This window comes from Chelonia mydas, chromosome 23 (genome assembly GCF_015237465.2).
Source record: "Chelonia mydas isolate rCheMyd1 chromosome 23, rCheMyd1.pri.v2, whole genome shotgun sequence".
Classification (NCBI taxonomy): Eukaryota; Metazoa; Chordata; order Testudines; family Cheloniidae; genus Chelonia; species Chelonia mydas.
In genome coordinates this window covers 17,855,024-17,876,140 of record NC_051263.2, presented here as the reverse complement: position 1 = coordinate 17,876,140, position 21,117 = coordinate 17,855,024, and the positions used below count along the sequence as shown (strand labels likewise).

General features: G+C 54.6%; 1 protein-coding gene across 2 annotated transcripts; it reads right to left on the bottom strand.

Annotated features, from left to right (window-relative positions):
- Window positions 1-10,927: 10,927 nt before the first annotated feature.
- On the bottom strand, window positions 10,928-18,164 carry LOC102941075 (cold-inducible RNA-binding protein). Of its 2 annotated transcripts, none has more exons than XM_037888483.2 (7): window positions 17,991-18,164; window positions 15,936-16,050; window positions 13,918-14,024; window positions 12,808-12,898; window positions 12,637-12,721; window positions 12,073-12,137; window positions 10,928-11,592 (listed from the first exon to the last, which is right to left on the bottom strand). In XM_037888483.2, exons 2-6 carry the CDS (start codon window positions 16,036-16,038, stop codon window positions 12,074-12,076), a joined length of 450 nt encoding a protein of 149 aa, XP_037744411.1. In that variant the 5' UTR covers window positions 16,039-16,050; window positions 17,991-18,164; the 3' UTR covers window positions 10,928-11,592; window position 12,073. The 2 variants fall into 2 exon arrangements, with proteins under 2 accessions (XP_037744411.1, XP_043390230.1); XM_043534295.1 differs by having other exon boundaries at window positions 10,928-11,938; window positions 17,991-18,144.
- Window positions 18,165-21,117: the final 2,953 nt, after the last annotated feature.

Sequence of the window (21,117 nt, the reverse complement as noted above, 5' to 3'; positions counted from 1 at the left end):
TCGTAGGATTGGCGACAAGCACTGGCGGGTGGTTTGGACAGCAGGGATCAAGCCCACTGCGGTGTTAAGGGAAGTGGGTGGAGGGGTCGGCTTTCCACAATGCCCCCTTTGGAGATGCCTTGAACAAACACTGCAATTGGGGAGTCTCATGTTCTGGCTTGCACTTGAGTGTAAAGGGGAGTGACTTTTCACTAGAAACCTTGTACCAGAACTGACAGGTTGGTTGCCTTCTGCTTTGCGTGCCTTTATAGTGGAAAGCTCCAGTGAACCTCTGAGGTGACAGCAGGTTAGAGAGAGCCACGAAGGTGTAATGAATGCCTCTGGGACAGCTGAGCGCTGAGGCCGTGCCTACACAAGTTAAGGGTATGTCTACACTAGGAAATTAGGTCGAATTATGGAAGCCAGTTTTTAGAAAGCGTTTTTATACAGTCCATGTGTCGCATTAAGTCGGAATGCGTCCACAGTACCGAGGCAACGGTCGACTTCAGAGCGTTGCCCTGTGGGTAGCTATCCACAGTCTCCGGAGCCCATTGGAATTCTGGGTAGAAATCCCAATGCCTGATGGGGCAAAAACATTGCCCTTCCCTCCCCTCCTTCCATGAAAGCAACGGCAGACAATCGTTTCGCGCCTTTTTTTCTGGGTTACCCATGCAGACGCCATACCACGGCAAGCACGGAGCCCGCTCAGCTCACCGTCACCTTACGTCTCCTGGGTGCTGGCAGACGCGGGACTGCATTGCTACACAGCGGCAGCTCATTGCCTTGTGGCAGCAGACAGTGCAGTATGACTGGTAGCTGTCGTCGCCGTACTCCAGGGCTCTTTTAGCCAACCTCAGTGAGGTCGGTCAGGGGCGCCTGGGCAAACATGGGAGTGACGTCAGCCAGGTCATTTCCCTTTTAAGTTTCAAAACAAGAAATTAGACCAGATTTGTTTTGTATTCATTTTCTCCCCACTCCCTCGCTCCGTGAAATCAACGGCCTGCTAAACCCAGGGTTTTGAGTTCTATCCTTGAGGGGGCCATTCTGTTTCTCCTTGACGCAAAGCCCCCCCCCCCCTTTGTTGATTTTAATTGCCAAACCAGGCGAGGCGACTGCAGCACGGTGACGAGAGTGATGAGGACATGGACATCTCCCAAAGTATGGGCCCTTGCAGCATGCACATCATGGTGCTAATGGGGCAGGTTCATGGCACGGAACGCCGATTCTGGGCCCGGGAAACAAGCACAGAATGGAGGGACCACATAGTGCTGCAGGTTTGGGATGATTCCCAGTGGCTCCGAAACTTTCGCATGCGTAAGGGCACTTTCATGGAACTTTGTGACTTGCTTTCCCCTGCCAAGATGAGAGCAGCCCTCACAGTTGAGAAGCGAGTGGCAATAGCCCTGTGGAAGCTTGCAACGCCAGACAGTTGGTTAATCAATTTGGAGTGGGCAAATCTACTGTGGGGTTGCTGTGATGCAAGTAGCCAACGCAATCATTGAGCTGCTGCTATCAAAGGTAGTGACTCTGGGAAATGTGCAGGTCATACTAGATGGCTTGCTGCAATGGGATTCCCTAACTGTGGTGGGGGCGATAGACGGAACCCATATCCCTATCTTGGCACCAGAGCACCAAGGCAGCAAGTACCTAAACAGCAAGGGGTACTTTTCAATGGTGCTGCAAGCCCTAGTGGATCACAAGGGACGTTTCACTAACATCAATGTGGGGTGGCCGGGAAAAGTTCATGACGCTCGTGTCTTCAGGAACTCTGGTCTGTTTAAACAGCTACAGGAAGGGATTTACTTCCCAGACCAGAAAATAACTGTTGGGGATGTTGAAATGCCTATAGTTATCCTTGGGGACCCAGCCTACCCCTTAATGCCATGGCTCATGAAGCTGTACACAGGCACCCTGGACAGTAGTAAGGAGCTGTTCAACTATAGGCTGAGCAAGTGCAGAATGGTGGTAGAGCATGCATTTGGACGTTTAAAGGGTCGCTGGCGCAGTTTACTGACTCGCTCAGACCACAGCGAAACCAATATTCCCATTGTTATTGCTGCTTGCTGTGTACTCCACAATCTCTGAGTAAGGGGAGACGTTTATGGCGGGGTGGGAGGTTGAGGCAAATTGTCTGGCTGCTGGTTACGCACAGCCAGACACCAGGGCGGTTAGAAGAGCACAGGAGGGTGCGGTATGCATCAGAGAAGCTTTGAAAACCAGTTTCATGACTACTGTCCAGGGTACTGTGTGACATTTCTGTTTGTTTCTCCTTGATGTAAACCTGCCCCCCTAATTCCCTGTAAGCCACCCGCCCTCCCCCCCTTCGATCACAGCAATAAAGTCACTATCGTTTAAAAACCATGCATTCTTTATTTGATAAAAATAGGGAGATAACTCACAAGGTAGCCTGGGTGGGGTGTGGGAGGAGGGTAGGAGGGAAGGAAAAGGCCACTTCAGAACTTGTTGAATGACAGCCTTCTGTTGCTTGGGCTGTCCACTGGGGTGGACAGGTTGGGTGCCTGGAGCCTCCCCCTGCCTGTGTTCTTCGGCCTCTGGGTGAGGTGCGTATGGAACTTGGGGAGGAGGGAGGGTGGTTAAACGGGCTTCAGCGGCAGTCTGTGATCCTGCTGCCATTCCTGAACCTCCACCAGACGCCACAGCATGTCCGTTTGATCCCGCAGTAGCCCCAGCGTTGCCTCCTGCCTCTGATCTTCCTGCTGCCACTTCTCATCTTGATCATCCCTCCTGTCCTCACTTTCATTGGCCGCTTTGCTGTACTGTGCTACTGTGTCCCTCCACAGATTCTGCTGAGCTCTGTCAGTGCCGGACGACTGCATGAGCTCAGAACATTTCACTGCGCGTGCGTCTTTTTCACCGCCTTATCTGAGAAAGTCTCTGGGACGGAGGAGGGAGGCTTGAAACATTTTGCAGCTGCTGGAGGGGAAAAAAGGGAGAGAAATATTTAAAAAGATACATATTACAGAACAATGATTATACTCTTTCACAGTGAACAACACTGTTCACTTTACATAGCACATGTGATTTTGGTACAAGGATCGTATTTTGCATCTTATAGTGAGCGGCTTTCGTGTTAGAGATCACACATGCAGTGCCGGGCAACAGAATTCGGCTTGCAGGCGGCCATGGTAAGCCATAGTCTTTCGGCTTCTGCAACCTTCATAACCGCAGCACCCCTCCTTTCCCATACCAAGCAAAGCCTGTTGAGTTGGCCATTTAGTGCTGCGGTTTTCGTGTTAATGTGCAGCAGCAGAAACCAAAACTAACCTCCCCACCCCATCCAAGTTTCTGGGGATGATCACTTTACCCCTCCCCCCACCACGTGGCTGGTATCAGGGAAGATCCCTGCTAGCCAAACGCGAACAGTTCAGTGCCAAATAACCCCCCCCCCCCCCCAGGCCGCATGGCTAACTGGGGAGGATTTCTTTTCAGCCACAGGCAAACAGCCCAGTAGGAACTGGCCTTCTCTGAATGTCCCTTAAATTCCTGTATTTCAACCAGGTTACCATGAATGATATCACTCTCCTGAGGATAACACAGATAAGAAAAGGAGTACTGATAAGGATAAACACAGAGATAAGAAAAGGAGCTGAATGCATCACAAAAGCTTATGCTCAAATAAATTTCTTAGTCTCTAAGGTGCACAAGTACTCCTTTTCTTATATTTAAAAGTTACACTCACCAAAGGTCCCTTCTCCAGCTTTGTTGGGTTGGGAGGGTATTTCAGTCAGGGTGATAAAAAGATCCTGGCTGCGGGAGAACTGTGTGCTCTCAAGCTCTCGTCCTCATCTTCCCCATCCACAAATCCTCAGGCATGGCGGAGAGTACCCCATCATCGGAGCCACGGACAGGGGGTGGGGTAGTGGTGGTGGTCCCCCAGAATTGCATGCAGCTCAGCGTAGAAGCGGCATGTCTGGGCTCTGTCCCGGAGCGTTCGTTTGATTCTTTGGTTTTCTGGTACACTTGTCTGAGCTCCTTAAGTTTCACGCAGCACCGTATTGCATTCCTGCTGTAGCCTCTGTCCCTCATGGCCTCGGAGGATTGTTTGAATGTTTTGGCCATTTCGTCTTTTGGAATGTAGTTCTGACTAGCATGAATTTGTCTCCCCATACAGCGATCAGATCCAGTACCTCCCGTTAGGTCCATGCTGGAGCTCTTTTTCGATTCTGGGACTGCATGGTTACCTGTGCTGATGAGCTCTGCATGGTCACCTCTGCTGATGAGATTGCCGGCAAACAGGAAAAGAGATTCAAACGTTCCTCGGGCTTTTCCTGTCTACCTGGCTAGTGCATCTAAGTTCAGAGTGCTGTCCACAGTAGGCCACAATGGTGGACTGTGGGATAGCTCCCGGAGGCCAATTACCGTCAATTGCGTCCACACTAACCCTAATTCGAAACTGTGATGTCGATTTCAGCACTAATCCCCTCGTCGGGGAGGGGTACAGAAATCGGTTTTAAGAGCCCTTTATGTCGAAAAAAATGGCTTCGTTATGTGGACGGGTGCAGGGTTCAATTCGATTTAATGCTGCAAAATTCGACAAACTCGTAGTGTAGACCAGGCCTTAGTGGTTCGGCTGAACAAGACGTAGGACTGGAGTGGACTTGTAGGCTCTGAAGTTTTACATTGTTTTGTTTTTGAGTGCAGCCATGTAACAGCTACATTTGCAAGTTGCACTTTGACGGCAGATTGCACTGCAGTACTTGTATGAGGTGAACTGAAATATTTATCATTTTTACAGTGCAAATATTGCAATAAAAATACACTTTGATTTGAATTACAACACAGTACAATATATTTGAAAACCTAGGAAAACATCCAAAATATTTAATGAATTACAATTGGTATTCTATTTATTGCTTAACAGTGATTAAAACTGATTAATATTAATCGCCATTGTATTTTTGTGTGTTAAAAAATTCATCAGTTGAATTGTTTGCGGTTGAGGGCTAGCATTGAGAACTTCCACCATTTTCCCTAGGTGATTCTCCTGAGGGAAACGGATGCTGCTAGCATCTGGGTACAGACCTGGTCCTTATGCTGCAATCCGCAATGATGCCAGCAGAGTTAATACTGGAGTGGGGTGGGAAAGTGCCGTCCTGTGGCAGAGAAAATAAGGCAGCCCTTCCAGAAACCTGCAAAGGATTGCAGAGTACCTCCGTGAAAGGTTCCTAGAGGATTATTCCCAGGCCGTTCCAGTGCACATAAGCACCCTCTGCATAGCTCCCTCTGCATAGCTGGAGTGCCCACTGATACCCATTTCACATTTTTGTTCAGATTAAATGGCATGTAACCCCTACAGTTTGATTGGCTGCCAACTGGCCCCGTGATGGGCTCCTGGGTTAAAAGCAGTTCTTGCCTGCCAAGGGAGAATGGAAACCTCCGCTTGCCTGCCCCCCATTCTCCTCCCCTTCGTGTTGTTGGAGGTCGCTGGGGCCTCCTGGGAGGTATCCACGGAGCTTTTTTGGGGTAGGGGTGGGGTTGCCACCACAAATCTTCAGCTCATAAAAGTGGCACAGCTGGGGAGCGGAATCAGGACGACTGTTCGCCTCCCTTGTCTCCTGGTACGCTTGCCGAAGCAGTGCTGCGTGTCTCTTGTGTAGCCCTTTCCCCCCCATACTTTGGGCAATTTTGGCATAGATGTTAGTGTTCTGGCTTGGAGTTCTACCTGCAGACTCTTCCCCCCACTCCTCCCAACAATAAGAGCCACCCCCTGTCTACTCCATACTGGAGTGTGTTTGTGGCCTTGAGTCTCCATGATCAGATTTAAGGCGGGGGCGCGGCTGTTTCCTGTGTACCTGGCTGACCTGCAGTGAAGCTGAAAGTAATCTCCAGCGCCGTGACAGCAGAGCTCTATGGGACCCCTGGAGGCCAATTCATTCAAATTGCACAATGCAGCGGTTACACTGCTGTCGAATCTTCAACTGCTATGCCTCTCAGGGAGGCAGAGGAACAGAAGTAGACTTTTATAGGCCACTTAGGTCAGCAGAAGGGACTCCTAACTACTTTGTAGGGTGGACCAGGCCTTCAGCTCAGAGCCTGGAAGATCTCACGGTCTCAATACTGGAGTGGAGACACTCCCAGGAGTGTGAGGTGGCCATGCAGCATGAGATGCTGCGCCTTCTGAAGGACCAGTCAGACATCTTGAGGCATCTGGTTGAGCTTCAAGAAAAAACAGCTTGAGGCTAAACGCCCTCTGCACAAGGGCCTGCAAACATGGCCCAGTTCCCCATTTCCCTCCCCTAAACTTAGCACCTTACCTCACCTCCTGCAACGAGCAAAAGGCAGGTTTTTGAAGACCTTCGATGCGCTATCCCAGATTGGCTGGCTTGGTTTCTCCCCTCCCAGTTTATCACCGTTTACCCAAGGTTACATGATTTGGTTTCAGAGTAAGCAGCCGTGTTAGTCTGTATTCACAAAAAGAAAAGGAGGACTTGTGGCACCTTAGAGACTAACCAATTTATTTGAGCATAAGCTTTCGTGAGCTACAGCTCACTTCATCGGGTGCATCCAATGAAGTGAGCTGTAATATGCTCAAATAAATTGGTTACTCTCTCAGGTGCCACAAGTACTCCTTTTCTTTATGATTTGGCAACAGTCAAGGTTTTCAAAAATGAAACACGCTATTGTGGGGGGCTATTGGAGGAGGAAGGGGAGATGCAGGGAGACTGACAACAGCAGGAAAGGCATTGGAATGCAGATAAGCAGTGCACATGGGTTTTTCAAAGTCTCCTGGAGCCTTACTGCCCTGGTATCAGGCTGCTGAAAATTCGCTGCCAGCCTATCTGGTTCCCTGTCCCATCCCTGCGGAAATGTGTCTCCCTTCACAAGAAGACTGCACAGCTGAGAAAGGTCCATGCGCAGCTAAGCCAGGCTTTTGAAAACACAAACATGGGGTGGTTTGGGGTTCGTAGTGGGAGGAAGGAAACTGCACCACGGGAGGTCAAAGCCACGTTCCCATTCCCCCTTGCCATTGCAAGCCTTACCCCAAACCCAGGCAGCTAGTTGCACTGTGGGATAGCTACCAATGGTGCACCACTCTGCATCAACATTAGCAAGGATGCTCGCCACCGCGTAGACCTGCACGTCCGACACTGAGGAGGCTGGATGTGGATTTAGATTTAAGTTGGCTTAATTTTGCTGTGTAGACACACACACAAATGAGGTAGTCTAAGGGTGTCTCAGCTGCTTTACCTTTAACCTTTTCCTTTAATAAATCTCCAGTTAATGATAGGGTTGGCTGCAAGTGTTGGCTTTGGTGTCGCATCTAAAGCGCAACTGACCTGGGGAGTTCTTTGGGACTGGAGTAACCACACTATTGTGATTTTGGGTGTAAGGGACCATCTACCACAGGGAACTTTGCCTAGGTAGCAAGATAGCCTAGGGGACACTGGGGTCTGTTGTAAAACCTGAGTAGGTTTACTTGGTCCTGCTTCAGTGCAAAGGGGCTGGACGTAATGGCCTCTTCTCTAATATTTGGTGTTTACGCACCAGGCCGGTTTCCAGGCATTACTGCAATGGAGCGTAGTTTCTGTATTTCCGGTAGCAATATAAAGTACCCGTGTTTAAAACACTCTGCTAACCCCTGCGGTGTTGATGAACAGGGGTAGGGTGAGGGAAGACCCTGACCCTCAGGTTGAGGTGCAACAAATCAGAAATGCAGAGTGCATTCTGACACCACCCCACCTGATTCTCAAACACTGCACCCCTCACCTACCTGCAGGGTCTGATTGCAGCAGGTCGAGCACAGGGGGGCTTTGAACCTTGGTCCTAACAGCCTAGAGGTGTGCCCTGTTTTTTTCTCGGAGATGGAAGGTATCTAATGCTACATCTTCCCGTCCCTGCCCTGCAAGATGCCAGGCTGTTCAAATAAAGAGCTCTTTAACCTAGCAGGGAAACCCACCTCCCTTGAAGTTAAATCCAGGCACATTTGAGCTGGGAACAAGCCCCCCATTTATAAGGGTGACTGACCTCAAGGGAAGGTGGTCTAGATCAGGTGTAGGGAACCTTTTTTCTATCACAGGCCATTGGCCCACAGGAAAAAAAAAAAACAAAAACAACTGCAGGCCACACACAGAAAAACTAAGTTACTTTTTACTTGAGAGAAATATAAAATGTTCAACTCACCCACCTGGGGAAGCTCAGAGCTTCCCCCCGTGGCAGGGCGAGCTGGCGCTTGGGGATCCAGCCCTGTGGTGGGTAGACCACCGGCTCAGAGCTTCCCACCAGCAGTGGGGTGAGCTGGCACTCGTGGTTCCAGCCCCACGGGGGGCATCACAGAGACTTGCCGAGGGCCAGAGGAAATTAAGCAACAGCGGATGCAGCCCGCGGGTTCCCCACCCGTGGTCTAGATAATATTTAGTCCTGCCCTGAGGGCAGGAGACTGGACTGAGGTCCCTTCCAGTCCTAGGATCTCTTCCATGTTTGGCAAATTGAGACTTGAAGACTTCAGCCACTTCGGTGCCCAATAACAGGAACCCAGGTGAATTTCTCCTGTCTGATACCAAGATTGTCCCAGGAGAGAGATCCTTGAAACAAATATTAATAGCCACCATTCTCACAGCCCTTCTAAGTACCCTTCTGCATCGTCCAGTCCCTTAGCGTCCTCAAGTGTGCAGCTCGCTGCCCCATCACAAATGGTGGGACAGTGAAAAACACCCTTCCCGGGAAGGGAAACCATTGATGGGTTGAGATCTGCATTAGGCCAGCCATCGATCCTCTAATGCTCTGAGAGGCTCCCAGCCCTGGACAGCTACTATAAGACGGTGACACCCTTCTAGACCCTACTCCCCAGAACCAGGGATAGAACTGAGTCTTGGATCTGCCCCCAAGACCCCACTCACCTCCCAGAGCTACAGCCATGACCCAGGAGTCCTGGCTCCCAGCCCCCCTCCTGCTCTGACTTTCCCCCATCCCCAAGATCAGCTCCCAGCTCTGCTAATCCATCCCTATGTGAGCTTCCCCACAATCAACTCCCCTCTGGTGCCTCAACCTCCCAGGAGACCCAGCCGCAGAGTGACAATCACTCAACAGCTGGAAGCCAGGGGGCTGCTGGGATGGTTCCGGCCCCCAAAGGCAGCCAAGCACAGACCCCATCCCCAGCTTTGGCCTTGTTCCCTTCTACCCCAGCAGGGGAGGAAAGGGTTTGTACTAGCCGCGAGATCCCTCGCCCACTGCCTTTAGCCCAGCCCAGGATGAGCATCACCATGCAGGCCACAGCTGTAACACCTATGCTGATACACCGGATCCCCGCCCTTTCCCCAGTAGGATGCGGCCGGGCTCGCAAGGCGGAATAAACCCCACCCAAGGGCAAAGGGCCCTCTGCCACCTGCAGAACCAGCCCGGAAAAGCCAAGCTGTATCAGAATTGGAAGAGGTGCAGACACGGGCAACCAAAACAATCAGGGGCATAGAACAGCTTCTGTATGAGGAGAGATTAAAGAGACGAGGACTGTTCGACTCAGGGTGGGGGGAGGGGGGAATATGACCAACCAAGGTCTATAAAACCATGCGTGGGGTGGAGATAGTGGGTAGAGAAACACTAAGTGTTCTTTACCCCTTCACATGACACACAAACCAGGGGGCACCCGTGAAATGAACAGGCAGGTTTAAAACAGACAAAAGGAAGGATCTTCACCCAATGCAGTCCACATGTGGAACTCCTCACTGGGGAATGTTGTGAAGAACAAAAGTAGAACTGGGCTCAAGAAAAAAGCTCCTGGAGGATAGATACCTCAGTGGCTATTAACCAAGATTGTTAGGGAGGCAATCCCATGTTCCAAGTGTCCTTAAATCTCCCAAGTGCCAAAAGCTGTAGACAAGGGATGGATCACTTGATAATTGCCCTTCTGCTCATTCCCTCTGAAGCACCTGGCACTAGCTGCTGTCAGACAGGATACTGGGCTATATGGGCCACTGGCCTGATGCAGCTCAGCTGTTCTGATGCGCCCATATTATCCCTTTTTACCTGAGCAGCTAGCCAAACTCAGGGTTCTGCAGGAGAAACTGGTGCTGGAGTCAGTTGGCCACCCCGTTTCTATTTCCAGAGCCCCTGAACAGGTTCCTTGCTCCTAGCCTCTTTCAGCCAGCCCTCTGCCCAAAAGCTCTCTCAGGGCTGTTCCCAGGCCTGTGCTACCAGCTCCTGTCTCTGTGCTCCTCCCTTCCACCCTTGGAAATTGTCAGTGTGCAAAGTGGCTGCCGAGTGGACGGACAGACACGCCTTATAAAGAGACAATGCACTGGCAGGCTGAGGGGGCACAAGACCAGCCCTCTCCTGACACTCTAGTATTTCCCTGCCCTCCCTTACCCACTTTGGCACAGCTGCTTTGAAACGGACGGCAAAAGGATCTGGAATTGAGCCTTGGAGGTCAGGCTGCCCCCTAGGGAAATGTCAGACCTGCCCCCTAAAGAAGGGCCATAGCTTGTGTTAGCTGTAGAACGCACCCTGGAGGAGGAATGTGGAAACAGGAGTTCTCTCAAATCCCACGTGGGCTGGCCTTGGTCTGGGTCTCACACACTAGCAGAGAATTCTGCAGGTGGCCCATGACCGGACAGAGCTAGCTACACACAGCCCAAATTCAGCCCTGCCCAACAAGGCCGAGATGAGCCCTTCCTCGAGTCCAGGCCCGGCTGGCATACCATCAGGGACGCAACCCCATGCTTGGGGCAACTCTAGACCTCTGACTTCCAGAAGCCAGGGGAGGCAGATGGGGGTGAATTACTCCATAATTGCCCTGATCTGTACGTTCCCTTGAGACAGGACACAGGGCTAGATGGCTGTTTTTATGGATGCCTTTTTCACAGCCGCCTCAATAGCTCAGTCATCCTGCGATCGAATTCCCGTCGTCCCACCCACTCCGTCCCATCTTCTCTAACATCCACACACCCGTCCGACTTTGGCTGTCTTCACTACAGGCAAAACGTCAAGAGCAGAGTTTTGTTTCGGACTGTCTTTAATAGGCTCCGTAAAGCCGAAGAACTGAATACAGGAATTCCTTCGCCACTTCAAAAAACACAGTATCAATGGAATTATGAGCGCTTCTTCCAGTAAAAAAAAGGGACGATATAAACAAACATTTTCGAGAACCTCTCGCGGAAAGCTTTTGCAAATCTAAGCTCGGGCTCGGTTACATCTCGCAGGAAAAATACCTTTTGCATACGAGTCGTGAGTCTCCCTTTGTTCTACCTGAGAGATTTGCCTCTCCCCTTCCTACAGGCTAAAGGAAATTTACAAAAACTACAAAGGTGTTATAAAAAAAAAAGTGAAAACCCCTCCACAGCTCACGCTCTACAGGTCAGTCAGGCCCCACCTCCCATTTTGGCCAATTAAAAAGCCGAATTGGAAACGAACAGATAAACAGATCCCCAAATGCTTAACTCCTGAAACCAGCCTGATCTTTGCTTTGCAGGGGAAGGGAGGTGGAAGGGAGGGGGGCCCCTGGAACGGGCCTCTCCTCTCGGGGCTGCATGTGACCAGGCTACAAAAGGGAAAGTACAGGCGGATGTAACAGTAAGATTCAGCGAAGCTCCAAAAATCTTTATAAATACGGCCATTGGAAGGACGATCTCAGTTCGGGAAGGGCTGTTGTTCATTGCCGGGCTGAGGATAAGAAGCAGGTAGAATGGTAAAGGCACTGCCGCACACAGATATGCCGGCGGCATTTCGCACCCCTGCCTCCTTCCCTGGCATTTGGGAGGGGGGGCGGGGGAGAGGCGCACGCCTAGGAGGTTGCTGTTCTTAAAAGGACCCTGGTAGCTAATGGCGCTCGAGAGAAGGCACTTATTTCCTCATTTGGGCATTGTCTGTAGTCCCCACTGATTTGGAGTAGGTCCTACGTGAAGGCGGGGAGTTAAATCCCCCTACAAACTTACAGTTTGGCGGGTGTTTTCCCCCAGTCGCGTTAAAAGGCAGCTCTGGGGTTTTATAAGACGGCCCAACAGCACCCCTTTAAGAGAGAAGTTGGATGGATTAAAAGTCCCTGGTGGGTTAGAGTCTCCACATGCATTTAGGCTAGACGGCGGGCGGGACGGACAGAGACTGGGCAGCCCAGCCAGGCCAGTTCCTTCGGCACAGACTTACCCTAGTTGTCATAGCTGTCTCTATAGGAGCCTCCAGAGTAGCGGTCCCCATAGCCTCCCTGATTCCTGTGGGGAGAGCAAGACGTGAAACCGGGACCCCAGCCAGGGGATCTCAGTTGCAGCGGGGAGGTTGCAAGGGATCTAGTTAGATCAGATGGCGGAGGGCTGGGTTTCTGGTTCCGGGAAGCCAGGCAATAGAGTCACCCCTGCTCTTCGCCCGCATCTTGCTGTTCCAGCATTGCTTCTGTGCCAATTTCAGACACGCGGGCAGTGCCAGGGTCACAGCCCCACTGCCGGAGGTGGCCTGCGAAGGCCACAGGAAGCTGGGGAGGGGGTCAGCCGGATTCTCTCCCCAACATGCCACACCACGAGCTGGCTGAAGGGCACGCGGCAGCCCACGCCACATGGCAGAAGAGCAAACAGGGCTCCAATCTCAGCTGGTCACTAGTTACAAACAGACCACCTGGAATAACCCCCCCCACCCCAGATCACCCTCTAGCTACTATCAAAAACCGATCACAGCAACCCCCCCCCCCCCCCACCGCAGCCCCCCATGCCCGCTCACCTGCTGCCGTAGTAATCCCTGGACCCGCCGTAGCCTCCACTTCGGCTGTCATAACGGCCGCCGCCATAGCCTCTGTCCCCGCCTCCTGCAGAGGAGAAAGGAGGGGGGCATTTGGCACTGGCTGCACCTGGCCATTGGCACCGATAGGCGCGGTCAGGGGGGGACACTCACCTCTTGAGAAGCCACCACGGCCTCTGCCCCCTGAAGAGCCACGGGATGATTTCCCAGCCTGGTCAACTCGGATCTGGCGCCCGTCCACAGACTGGGGAGAAGAAAGGATGTGGTTAGAGGCAGCTTTACACACCTGGCAGGGAAGGGGGGGCTGTGACAGCGCCGGCGGGGGGAGGGGAGAGCCCACAGCAAAGAGTGCCTAACCCCCGAGGCACGTCCTTTTGGCCACGCGCTGGCAACTCTGCGTCGAGACAATGACTGTAAGATGTCCTCACACTTCAGGGCTGCAGCAGGCTGGCTGCTGAGTCAGGCCAGATGGATTTGATGTGGCCTGCCCACCACCTGCTTTTCTCTGAAGCATGAGGGGGTCCAATCACAGCTGGGGCCGGTACACTGAGGGGGCAATCCCCCTCTCAGGGGCTTGGCAACCGTGTCATGCTCAGATTTGGGGTCAGAAAGGAATTTCCCACCTAGGGTGGACCAGCAGGGACCCTGAGGGTTTTCACCTTCCTCTGCAGCACAGGTCACCTGCTGGGACAGTCAGAGAATCTCATCTTGCCAAATCCCTTCCCTTGGTGGCACCTTGGTTTCTCTGCCTCCCGCGGGCTGAAGTGCTTTGGTCTAACTAAAGTCTCAGGCAGCTGGGAGCAACCTAATGGCTGGGGCTATACAGGAGATCAGCCTAGATCTTCTAAGCTGCAGGCAACCATGTCTGCTGCCTGGTGGGCTACTGACCCGCAGCCGCTCTGCTGTCCATGACTGGCTACCTCCAGAGCCATGGTCCAGTGAGGGTGTCTGGGGGGCACAGAGTGGGCTTGGAAAAGCTTTTAACCCAGACACAGGGTTGGCTGGCTTGCCTAGTTCCCAGCCCCCTTTACTGCATTTGAGCTGCTGCCCATGGGGTCCCCCACTTACAGGGCTGCCAGGAGTTTGTTTGGTACGAGAGCAGCTAGCTTTGGGGAGACGGGGCAGAGGCAGCCCCCAGTCACACAGCGACAGATGGCAGACCACGGGTGCTCTGGCACCGATGACTGTGATTGGGGGGTGGGGGGGGGGGGAATGGATGACAGGAAGTGCGATCATCTCCCCAAAGGACTGGCTCCCACTCACCTCCCCATTCATAGCTCTCATGGCATCCTTGGCATCCTCTGGACGGCGATAGGTGATGAAGCCGAAACCTCTGGATCTCTGGGTGTCCCGGTCCTTCACTACCACCACTGGAAGAGCGAGGGGCAGAGCGTCAGCACCCCCAGAGGGCCCCAGGACAAACTCCATGCCCACCTCCCATCAGGCCATGGAGCCTCCTCACCCAGCCAGGCACCGCCTTGCTTGGAGCCACAGGACACCCCGCCAGAGATCCCAGCATATGGACCCAGCTTTGCAGCATGGGTGCTGCCCCCAGGCTAGCTGCAGCGAAGACATGCCCTAGAGACCATGCTGACAGCACCCCCTGGCCACGCCCATCAGAAGGGCGGGCTTTAGGGCCCATCCACACAGAAAGAGTCAGGAACAGTGGCTGGGTTTCACATTCACACCCTGCCTTGGTCTGAATTAATTCCGAGCCCTTATAAGCCACTGGTTTCTGTGCACACAGATGGGGGCCAGGGTCATAGTGGGGTGCCTGCACTCCTCCCCCCCCAGTGAGATAATCCTCCTAACAGCGTCTGTTCAAACCCACCCGCAAGGGCATCCTGGAGCCATCTCACTCATTCTGTAGCGCCAGTGATCCAAGATGCAGAGGGAGACAACCTGGGGAAGGAGTCCAGTGACTGGCAGCCAGGACTCCTGGGTTCTACGCTTGCCTGGGGGGGGCACTCACTTTAAGAGGGGGATGAGACTCCTGCTCTGCACAGTGCTTTACGAGTCACTGCGACACGCTGGAGACACCAGACTCCAGCCGGCAAGGGCAGAAACAGTGCTGGAGGGCACGGGGGTAAAATGGGACCCAGCTGGGGCCACCACTCCCACCCTGCATTGTCCCAAACTTAGACCAGTGCAGGAGAACCCCAGCTGCAGCCTGTGTGGGCAGGGGATGGACTACAGAGAGGAACAAGAGCTCTCTGCTGTTTGCTGCAACCCTTCCTCTCCTATCTCTCACCTCTGCTGCTTCATTCCCCTCTGCCCTGCCCCTTCAATTCAATGTCCCCTTTCACTTCCCTTTAATTTACATTTCACTGATCCCCTCCAAAGAAAACCATATTGTTTGCTGTCATCCCACTGATTGATCTCTCTCCTGGCGGGTTCAACCCTTTCTCTCACCCTGCTCCTCTGGGCTAGGACTTTCTGCTCTCCTGCGCTGGACAGACACAGCGGGGACCTGTTCTTGGTTGGCCCTTAGACTCAATAGTAACTAACAGCTTAAAAATGTTTGCAGTGTAGCTGTAACCAGGTTGGTCCCAAGATATGAGAGTGACAAGGTAGGTGGGAAGTAATATCTGGCAGAGAGAGAGAAGCTTTCCAGCTACACCGGACAGCTGTGCCCGACAAAAGACTATCCGTTAAAAGATATTACCTCGGCCACCTTGTCTCTCTCCCATCCTGGGACCACCGTGACTAACACTACACTGCCAGCACCAGGATGCTACTGCTTGAAAGTGAGCTGGGGTTAAATCGTGGTGTAGTCTTTGTAATAATTAAATGGCTCTCGCTTGAGCTACTTTCAGACACAATCTTCGCCTGCCACAGGATTACCTGGCTGGTCCGAGCCCAGGTTATGGTCGGAAGATGCAAAGCGGATTCCCACAAGTCTCTATTCTTGTTACCTAGGGCTGGTTGAATGAGCCCAAGCAAGCCCTGTTTTTGGCCCAAACCTGAAAACTTCCTATACTTTTCAGCCAAAATATTGATGCCTTCCCTGCAGGAAAAAGGCACTTTCCATGAAGAGATCCAGTTTCCCGTCTGGACCCATTGTTAAAACAGAACCCCAGAAATATTTAAGCCATGCTAACTTCTCCTCTCCCAGCACTTCACTCACACACCTGCCTCCATTTATGCCGAAGCAGCTCCCATGCTAACAAGCAGGCTGCATGGTTTACCATGTCCGTGGCAAGGCCGAGACATAGATATCACCAGGCTCCTAGCGAGGGGAGGGAGGTTTCCTGCGGTGGGACTGGCAGACAGGTACTTACCTTCTGCGATGTCACCATACGGGGAGAAAAGCTGCTCCAGGTTCTGCTCATTGGTGTCGAAGCTGAGCCCTCCGATGAAGAGCTTGCCTTCGTCAGATGCCATGACTGAAGTCACCTGCAGGCAAAGCAAACATGTGGTCAATCAGGACAGGGCCTGGCAGGCGGCCGGGGAAAGGCCTGGGGCTGCAGCAACGGTTCTTTAGCAAAGAGGCTCTGAAATTAACTCGTGGCTTAAGCAGAAAAATTGCAGTTTAATAGCCCTGGCGGCACATGTGGTGCCTGTGTCAGATCAACAAAATGGTATATTTAGCCCAGTATTCCTGCCCGGTACCCCCCACCAGCTGTCCCACCCAGGCAAGTACTCTTCCCACACCCCATCCTTGCTGCCCCACATTAGACCAGTTGTCCCACCCTGGCCAGTTGCCCTGCCGGAACACCCAGTGGTAGATCAGACTGGTGGTCCTGGTTTGCCTGGCATATCATCTCCAGTGGCAGGCACTATTCAAGCTCTTCAGAGAGCCAGAAACTCAGTGCAAGTGACATCATAAATGAGACAAGGGGGAATTTTTTTGCGTGTATGAGACTTCAGAGCCACTACACACCAAGTTATTCTGTGTCCCATTCCACCGTCTCCTTTCTCTATGCATCATACATGAGCAACTTGTGTTCATTTTTGAGGCCCTTTCATGGCCCATCTGCCCTCATTTGGTATCGACGCACATTTCCGCTTGGCCCACGGCGCTAGCCTGCATCTCCTACTGTTACATTTTCAAAAAAGCCCTGTCATGCTGTCTCTCATGCCTCCCCTCACACTTGGGAGTCCTCCCTGTAAACATCTGCAGAACTACCCCATTATCTATTGTCAAATCCCTCCTTTGCCACGATACCTACAAAAAAACCGACCCCCAACCCCCCAAAAGTCTGGCCGCTGGTGTGCTGAAACCACTGCCAATCAATACTGCCTCATTGTTTCCTTGTACTCCCCCATCTGCCTGTCTCCATCTGTTGTCGCTCCTCTAATACTTAGATGGTGAGATCCTTGAGGCAAGGATTATCTTTTTGTTCTACATTTGTACAGAGCCACACACACAAACCAGTGGAAAAAATACCACTACCAACAGAAATTTACAGACAAAATGGGTGCTGCTTGAGAAAGGATTGGAGTTAGATTTAAAGACCATTGGCTGTATCTTTGCACATGTGGGGTGACGATTAAGGTTCGAACAGGTTAGCTCTGATGCCCCACAACTGTGAAAACTTGAAAGGAAGGAAGAAAGAAAGAAAGAAAGAAACAAACGCTTTAGGACACACAGATACCCGCCAAAACCAACTGAGTTCTTCCAAGCCCAGGGGTTCGGCCGGCTGCTCCTCCCGCGGGGGGCCGGATGCAGCGAGATGGGAGATCACCCTCAGCTCAGACAGCGGCAGCCGGGCAACAGCCCCCAGGGCTCCCAAAGGGGGAGCTGGAAGCGATGCTGAGGGGGTCACCTGTAGCCCCCAGGACCCCTCCCTGAGGGATCAAGACTCCGCAATGCGGGGGGGGAAGCTCCCCCCAGGCTGGGGGGGGAGGGCAGCGCCCCCTCCGTTATGGTGGAGAAGGAGGGGCTCCCACCACGCTGGGGGGGCGGCGTTGCCCCACAATCCCGAGCGGGGGGGGGGGAGCGATTCCCCCCTCCCCCTATTAAGATGGCAGCGAGCACGTGGGGCCCGGTCGCCGCACGTGGCGACCACCGTAAGCTTCCTCAGGGCCGCGCGCGCGCGCGCCCACCCAGGCGCATGCGCGGCGACGGCGGGCCTTCCACCGCCCACCCACCGCGCCTCGAGGCGAGGGGGCCCCGCAGGACCGCGCATGCGCGGCGCGACCTCGGCGCGCGCTGCGCAGCGCTTCTTCCCCCTCCCCCCGCCGCCGCCAAGGTCCAGCCGAGGCGGCGGCGAGCGGCGCCATTTTGACCCCCCGTTCCCGCTCCGCTTTCCTCAGCCACGCCGCCCCCCTCCTCCTCCTCGGCCTCTCCCCGCTCCCGGCCCCGCGACCAGGCGGGGGGCGGCGGCGCTCACCGGGATGGGTCGGAGCGGAGCGGAGCGCGGCGGAGCTGCTGCTGCCTCGACGTCGGCGGGAGAAGCGAGAATGAGAGCGAGGCTACGCAGGCCACACCCCTTCCCGCCACCGAGCGCTGATTGGCGGCCGGAAGCGGAGGGGGGCGAAGTGCCCGCCCCCCTCAACGGTCACGTCCTATGAGCGCGCCGCCCATTGGTCAGCGAAACAGGGGCCACGCCCCGTCCCGGGCTGGGGCCTTGATTGGCTAGCGGGGTCGCCCCCGCACAACGCAGGGACCGTTGATTGGCTGAGTAAGAAACAGCCAGGGAAACAATAAGTCCACGCCTCCTGACCGCCTAATTGGCTGGTACAGAGACAGACAGCGGCAGGGCCACGACCTCTCAGCGCCTGAAGCCCTGACTGGCTTATGGAGAAGCCGCCTTACTGCCGGGAGCGCTGATTGGCTGAGATGGCCAGCGCCGGGAACAGGCTAAGACCACGCCCCTTACGTGACAGTAACGCTGATTGGCTGGCACAAATTGACAGACGGCACCAAGGCCTCGCCCCTCCCCCATCTAGAATCCTGATTGGTCGACGGTGAACGAGGCCGGGGCCAGAACACAAGACAGGACTCCGGACTGGGCGGAGGGGGCGGGGCTAAAGCCACGCCCACTTCAAATCTCCCTGCCCATGGCATGGCCCCCAGGCCCTGAGAGCTGGGGGGGTAGGGGTGCAATCCAGCCCCCCATAACCATGGGCCCCAGGCCCTGAGAGCTTGGGGGGAGGGGGATAGGGGTGAGAGCTGGGGGGGAGTTAGGGGTGCAATCCAGCCCCCCATAACTGTGGGCCCCAGGCCCTGAGAGCTGGGGGAGGGGTTGGGGTGAGATTGAGCCCCCCCATAACCATGGGCCCCAGGCCCTGAGGGCAGAGGGTGTACAGTCCAGCCCCCCATAACCATGAGCCCCAGGCCCTGAGAGCTGGGGGGGAGTTAGGGGTGCAATCCAGCCCCCCCATAACTGTGGGCCCCAGGCCCTGAGAGCTGGGGGGGTGGGGGTGCAATCCAGCCCCCCATAACCATGGGCCCCAGGCCCTGAGAGCTGGGGGATGGGTTAGGGGTGAGACTGAGCCCCCCTCTAACCATGGGCCCCAGGCCCTGAGGGCAGAGGGGGGTGAGATCCAACCCCCCCATAACTGTGGGCCCCAGGCTCTGAGAGCTGGGGGGGCACAGAGGGGAGAACCAGCCCCCTCATACCCATAGGCCCTAGACCCTGAGAGCTGTGTGTGAACAAGCCCCCCCATGGCTATAGGTACTGAGAGTCTGGGTGGTGGGGGTTAGGGGGTGAGAAGCAGCCCCCTCTGCAACCATGGGCCTCAGGCCCTGAGAGCTGGGTGTGTGAACCAGCCCCCCCCATGGGTATAGACTCTATGCAGTGAGAGCTGGGGGGAGGAAAAGAAATTAGGGGTGAGAAGCAGCCCCCCAACAGTCTCAGGCCCCCGCACTGGAACTGTGCTCAGAGTTGGGTAGGATGCCTGGCCTGCCTAAGCTTCCCTCTGGACTTTGTCCTATAGGCAAAAGGCAAGATCCGCTGGGGAGGACGGGTGCCAAGGAGGGGGTGTTACATCCCCACCTGGGGGGCTGTGGCTGGCTTAAGGGGCTCGTTAACACCACTAGCAGGATTTGGATAGGCTGGCACATGGCCCTGCTTCTCCTAGCCCCCAGCAGCAGGTACCACCTCTACCCACTGGCTGGCTCTGACCACACCGGGGTGGGGGGGAAGCTGAGAGGCTCCGTCTCAGAGGGGTGGAGGGCACATGGCCTGCCCAGCAGGAAGAGCGCAACCCCTTGGGGGACTGCCTCACTGACCAAGTTCCTCCAAGGGCCTGTTTAACAGCCAGGGTGTAGCAGCCAGCCCAGGGAGCTGTGCCAGGCCCCCAGCTGGCAGCCCAGCCTCCGGGCTCTCTTTGGTGCGAGCTCCACCCCAAGTAAGCCAGCCAGCCCGCCCCGAGGATAGACCCAGCTCGAAGGTGGAGTAGTCTCTGCCTCTCTCCTGTCCATGCCAAGAGGTTTGGGGCACCCCCCATGCTGACTGAGGAGAGGCTGATGAGTTGGGGGCAAAGCTGGCTTGGTTTATGATCACGGGGGGGGGGGGGGGGGGGGGGGAAGAGGGGTGTAGCATACAGCTCTTGCTCTCAGGGCCCCTAGGCCAAGAGCTGGAGATGGGGCCCCTGGAGGGTGTGTACACACACACCGATAGCAGTGCAGGCCCAGTGACATGGGGGATGAAAGGGCTTTTCCCAACAGGGGTTGGAAGGAAGACCCCAAGCCTGACCCTCAGACCCTTTGCTCTAGTGCGTGGCTGAGCCTGCTCCCTTGCCAGGGAGCACCCACTCATCACCCGCAGACCCCAGCTGCCCCTTGATTTACAAACCAGGCCCAGTTTGGCCCATACCTTCCAACATGCAGCAGTGTCATTACAGGAGAGCCAGCCACTGTGTTATTGTAGGGTCTCTCCCCAGCCCTCACCCTGTAGAGGGGGTTTGGAAGCAGAGGGCAGCTCAGCAGGCTGCTTTGCTAGGGCCAGGTCTCACCCCATGGTGGGGGAGAGCATCACACGCCAGGCTAGTCCGAACAACTGGTGCAATGTCACAAACACACAAATGAGGAAGTAGGCTTAAGAGGAAGCCTGCCAGGAAGCTAACTCCTCCCCCCAGCCAGCCCCACACCTTCTGGCAACAATAAACCCACCACATTGACACACATGGGGACTCCGGAGGAGCAGCCAGAGACTGTTTGATGGGCAGGACGCTGGTGCCTTCCAGCCTGGAAATCTCAGCCAAAGGCTGCTGCTGAGGGCAGGCTGGCTGGGAAAACCCTCAGCAGCCACCCAGGAACTCAGATACTGGGGCAGGGAGTGGAGAGACACTGCTCCCTCAAGTCCTGGGCAGTAAGAGCCAGGTGGTTAGGCACTTCCCCGTCAGTGCCCACAGGCCTTGGGCTGCTTGCCTCCTTCCAGCCACAGCTCCCCCAACCTTGTCACCGAAGCAGCAGTCATGTGAGCCCCTCCCATGCAGGGGCTGCACCTGTCTATGCCCAGCAGTGTTGTGCCCAGAAGGAAGAGAGCAGAGGCAGACTAGGTGCCTGCTGGC

What these genes read in the sequence shown, in the direction of transcription:
- LOC102941075 (XM_037888483.2), bottom strand. Translation starts at nt 16,038, where the DNA reads ATGGCATCTGACGAAGGCAAGCTCTTCATCGGAGGGCTCAGCTTCGAC. An exon ending in GTATGGTGACATCGCAGAAG is followed by an intron (nt 14,025 to 15,935) that starts GTAAGTACCTGT and finishes TCGCTCTTCCAG; the next exon opens with TGGTGGTAGTGAAGGACCGG. An exon ending in AGGGATTACTACGGCAGCAG is followed by an intron (nt 12,138 to 12,636) that starts GTGAGCGGGCAT and finishes CTCTCCCCACAG; the next exon opens with GAATCAGGGAGGCTATGGGG.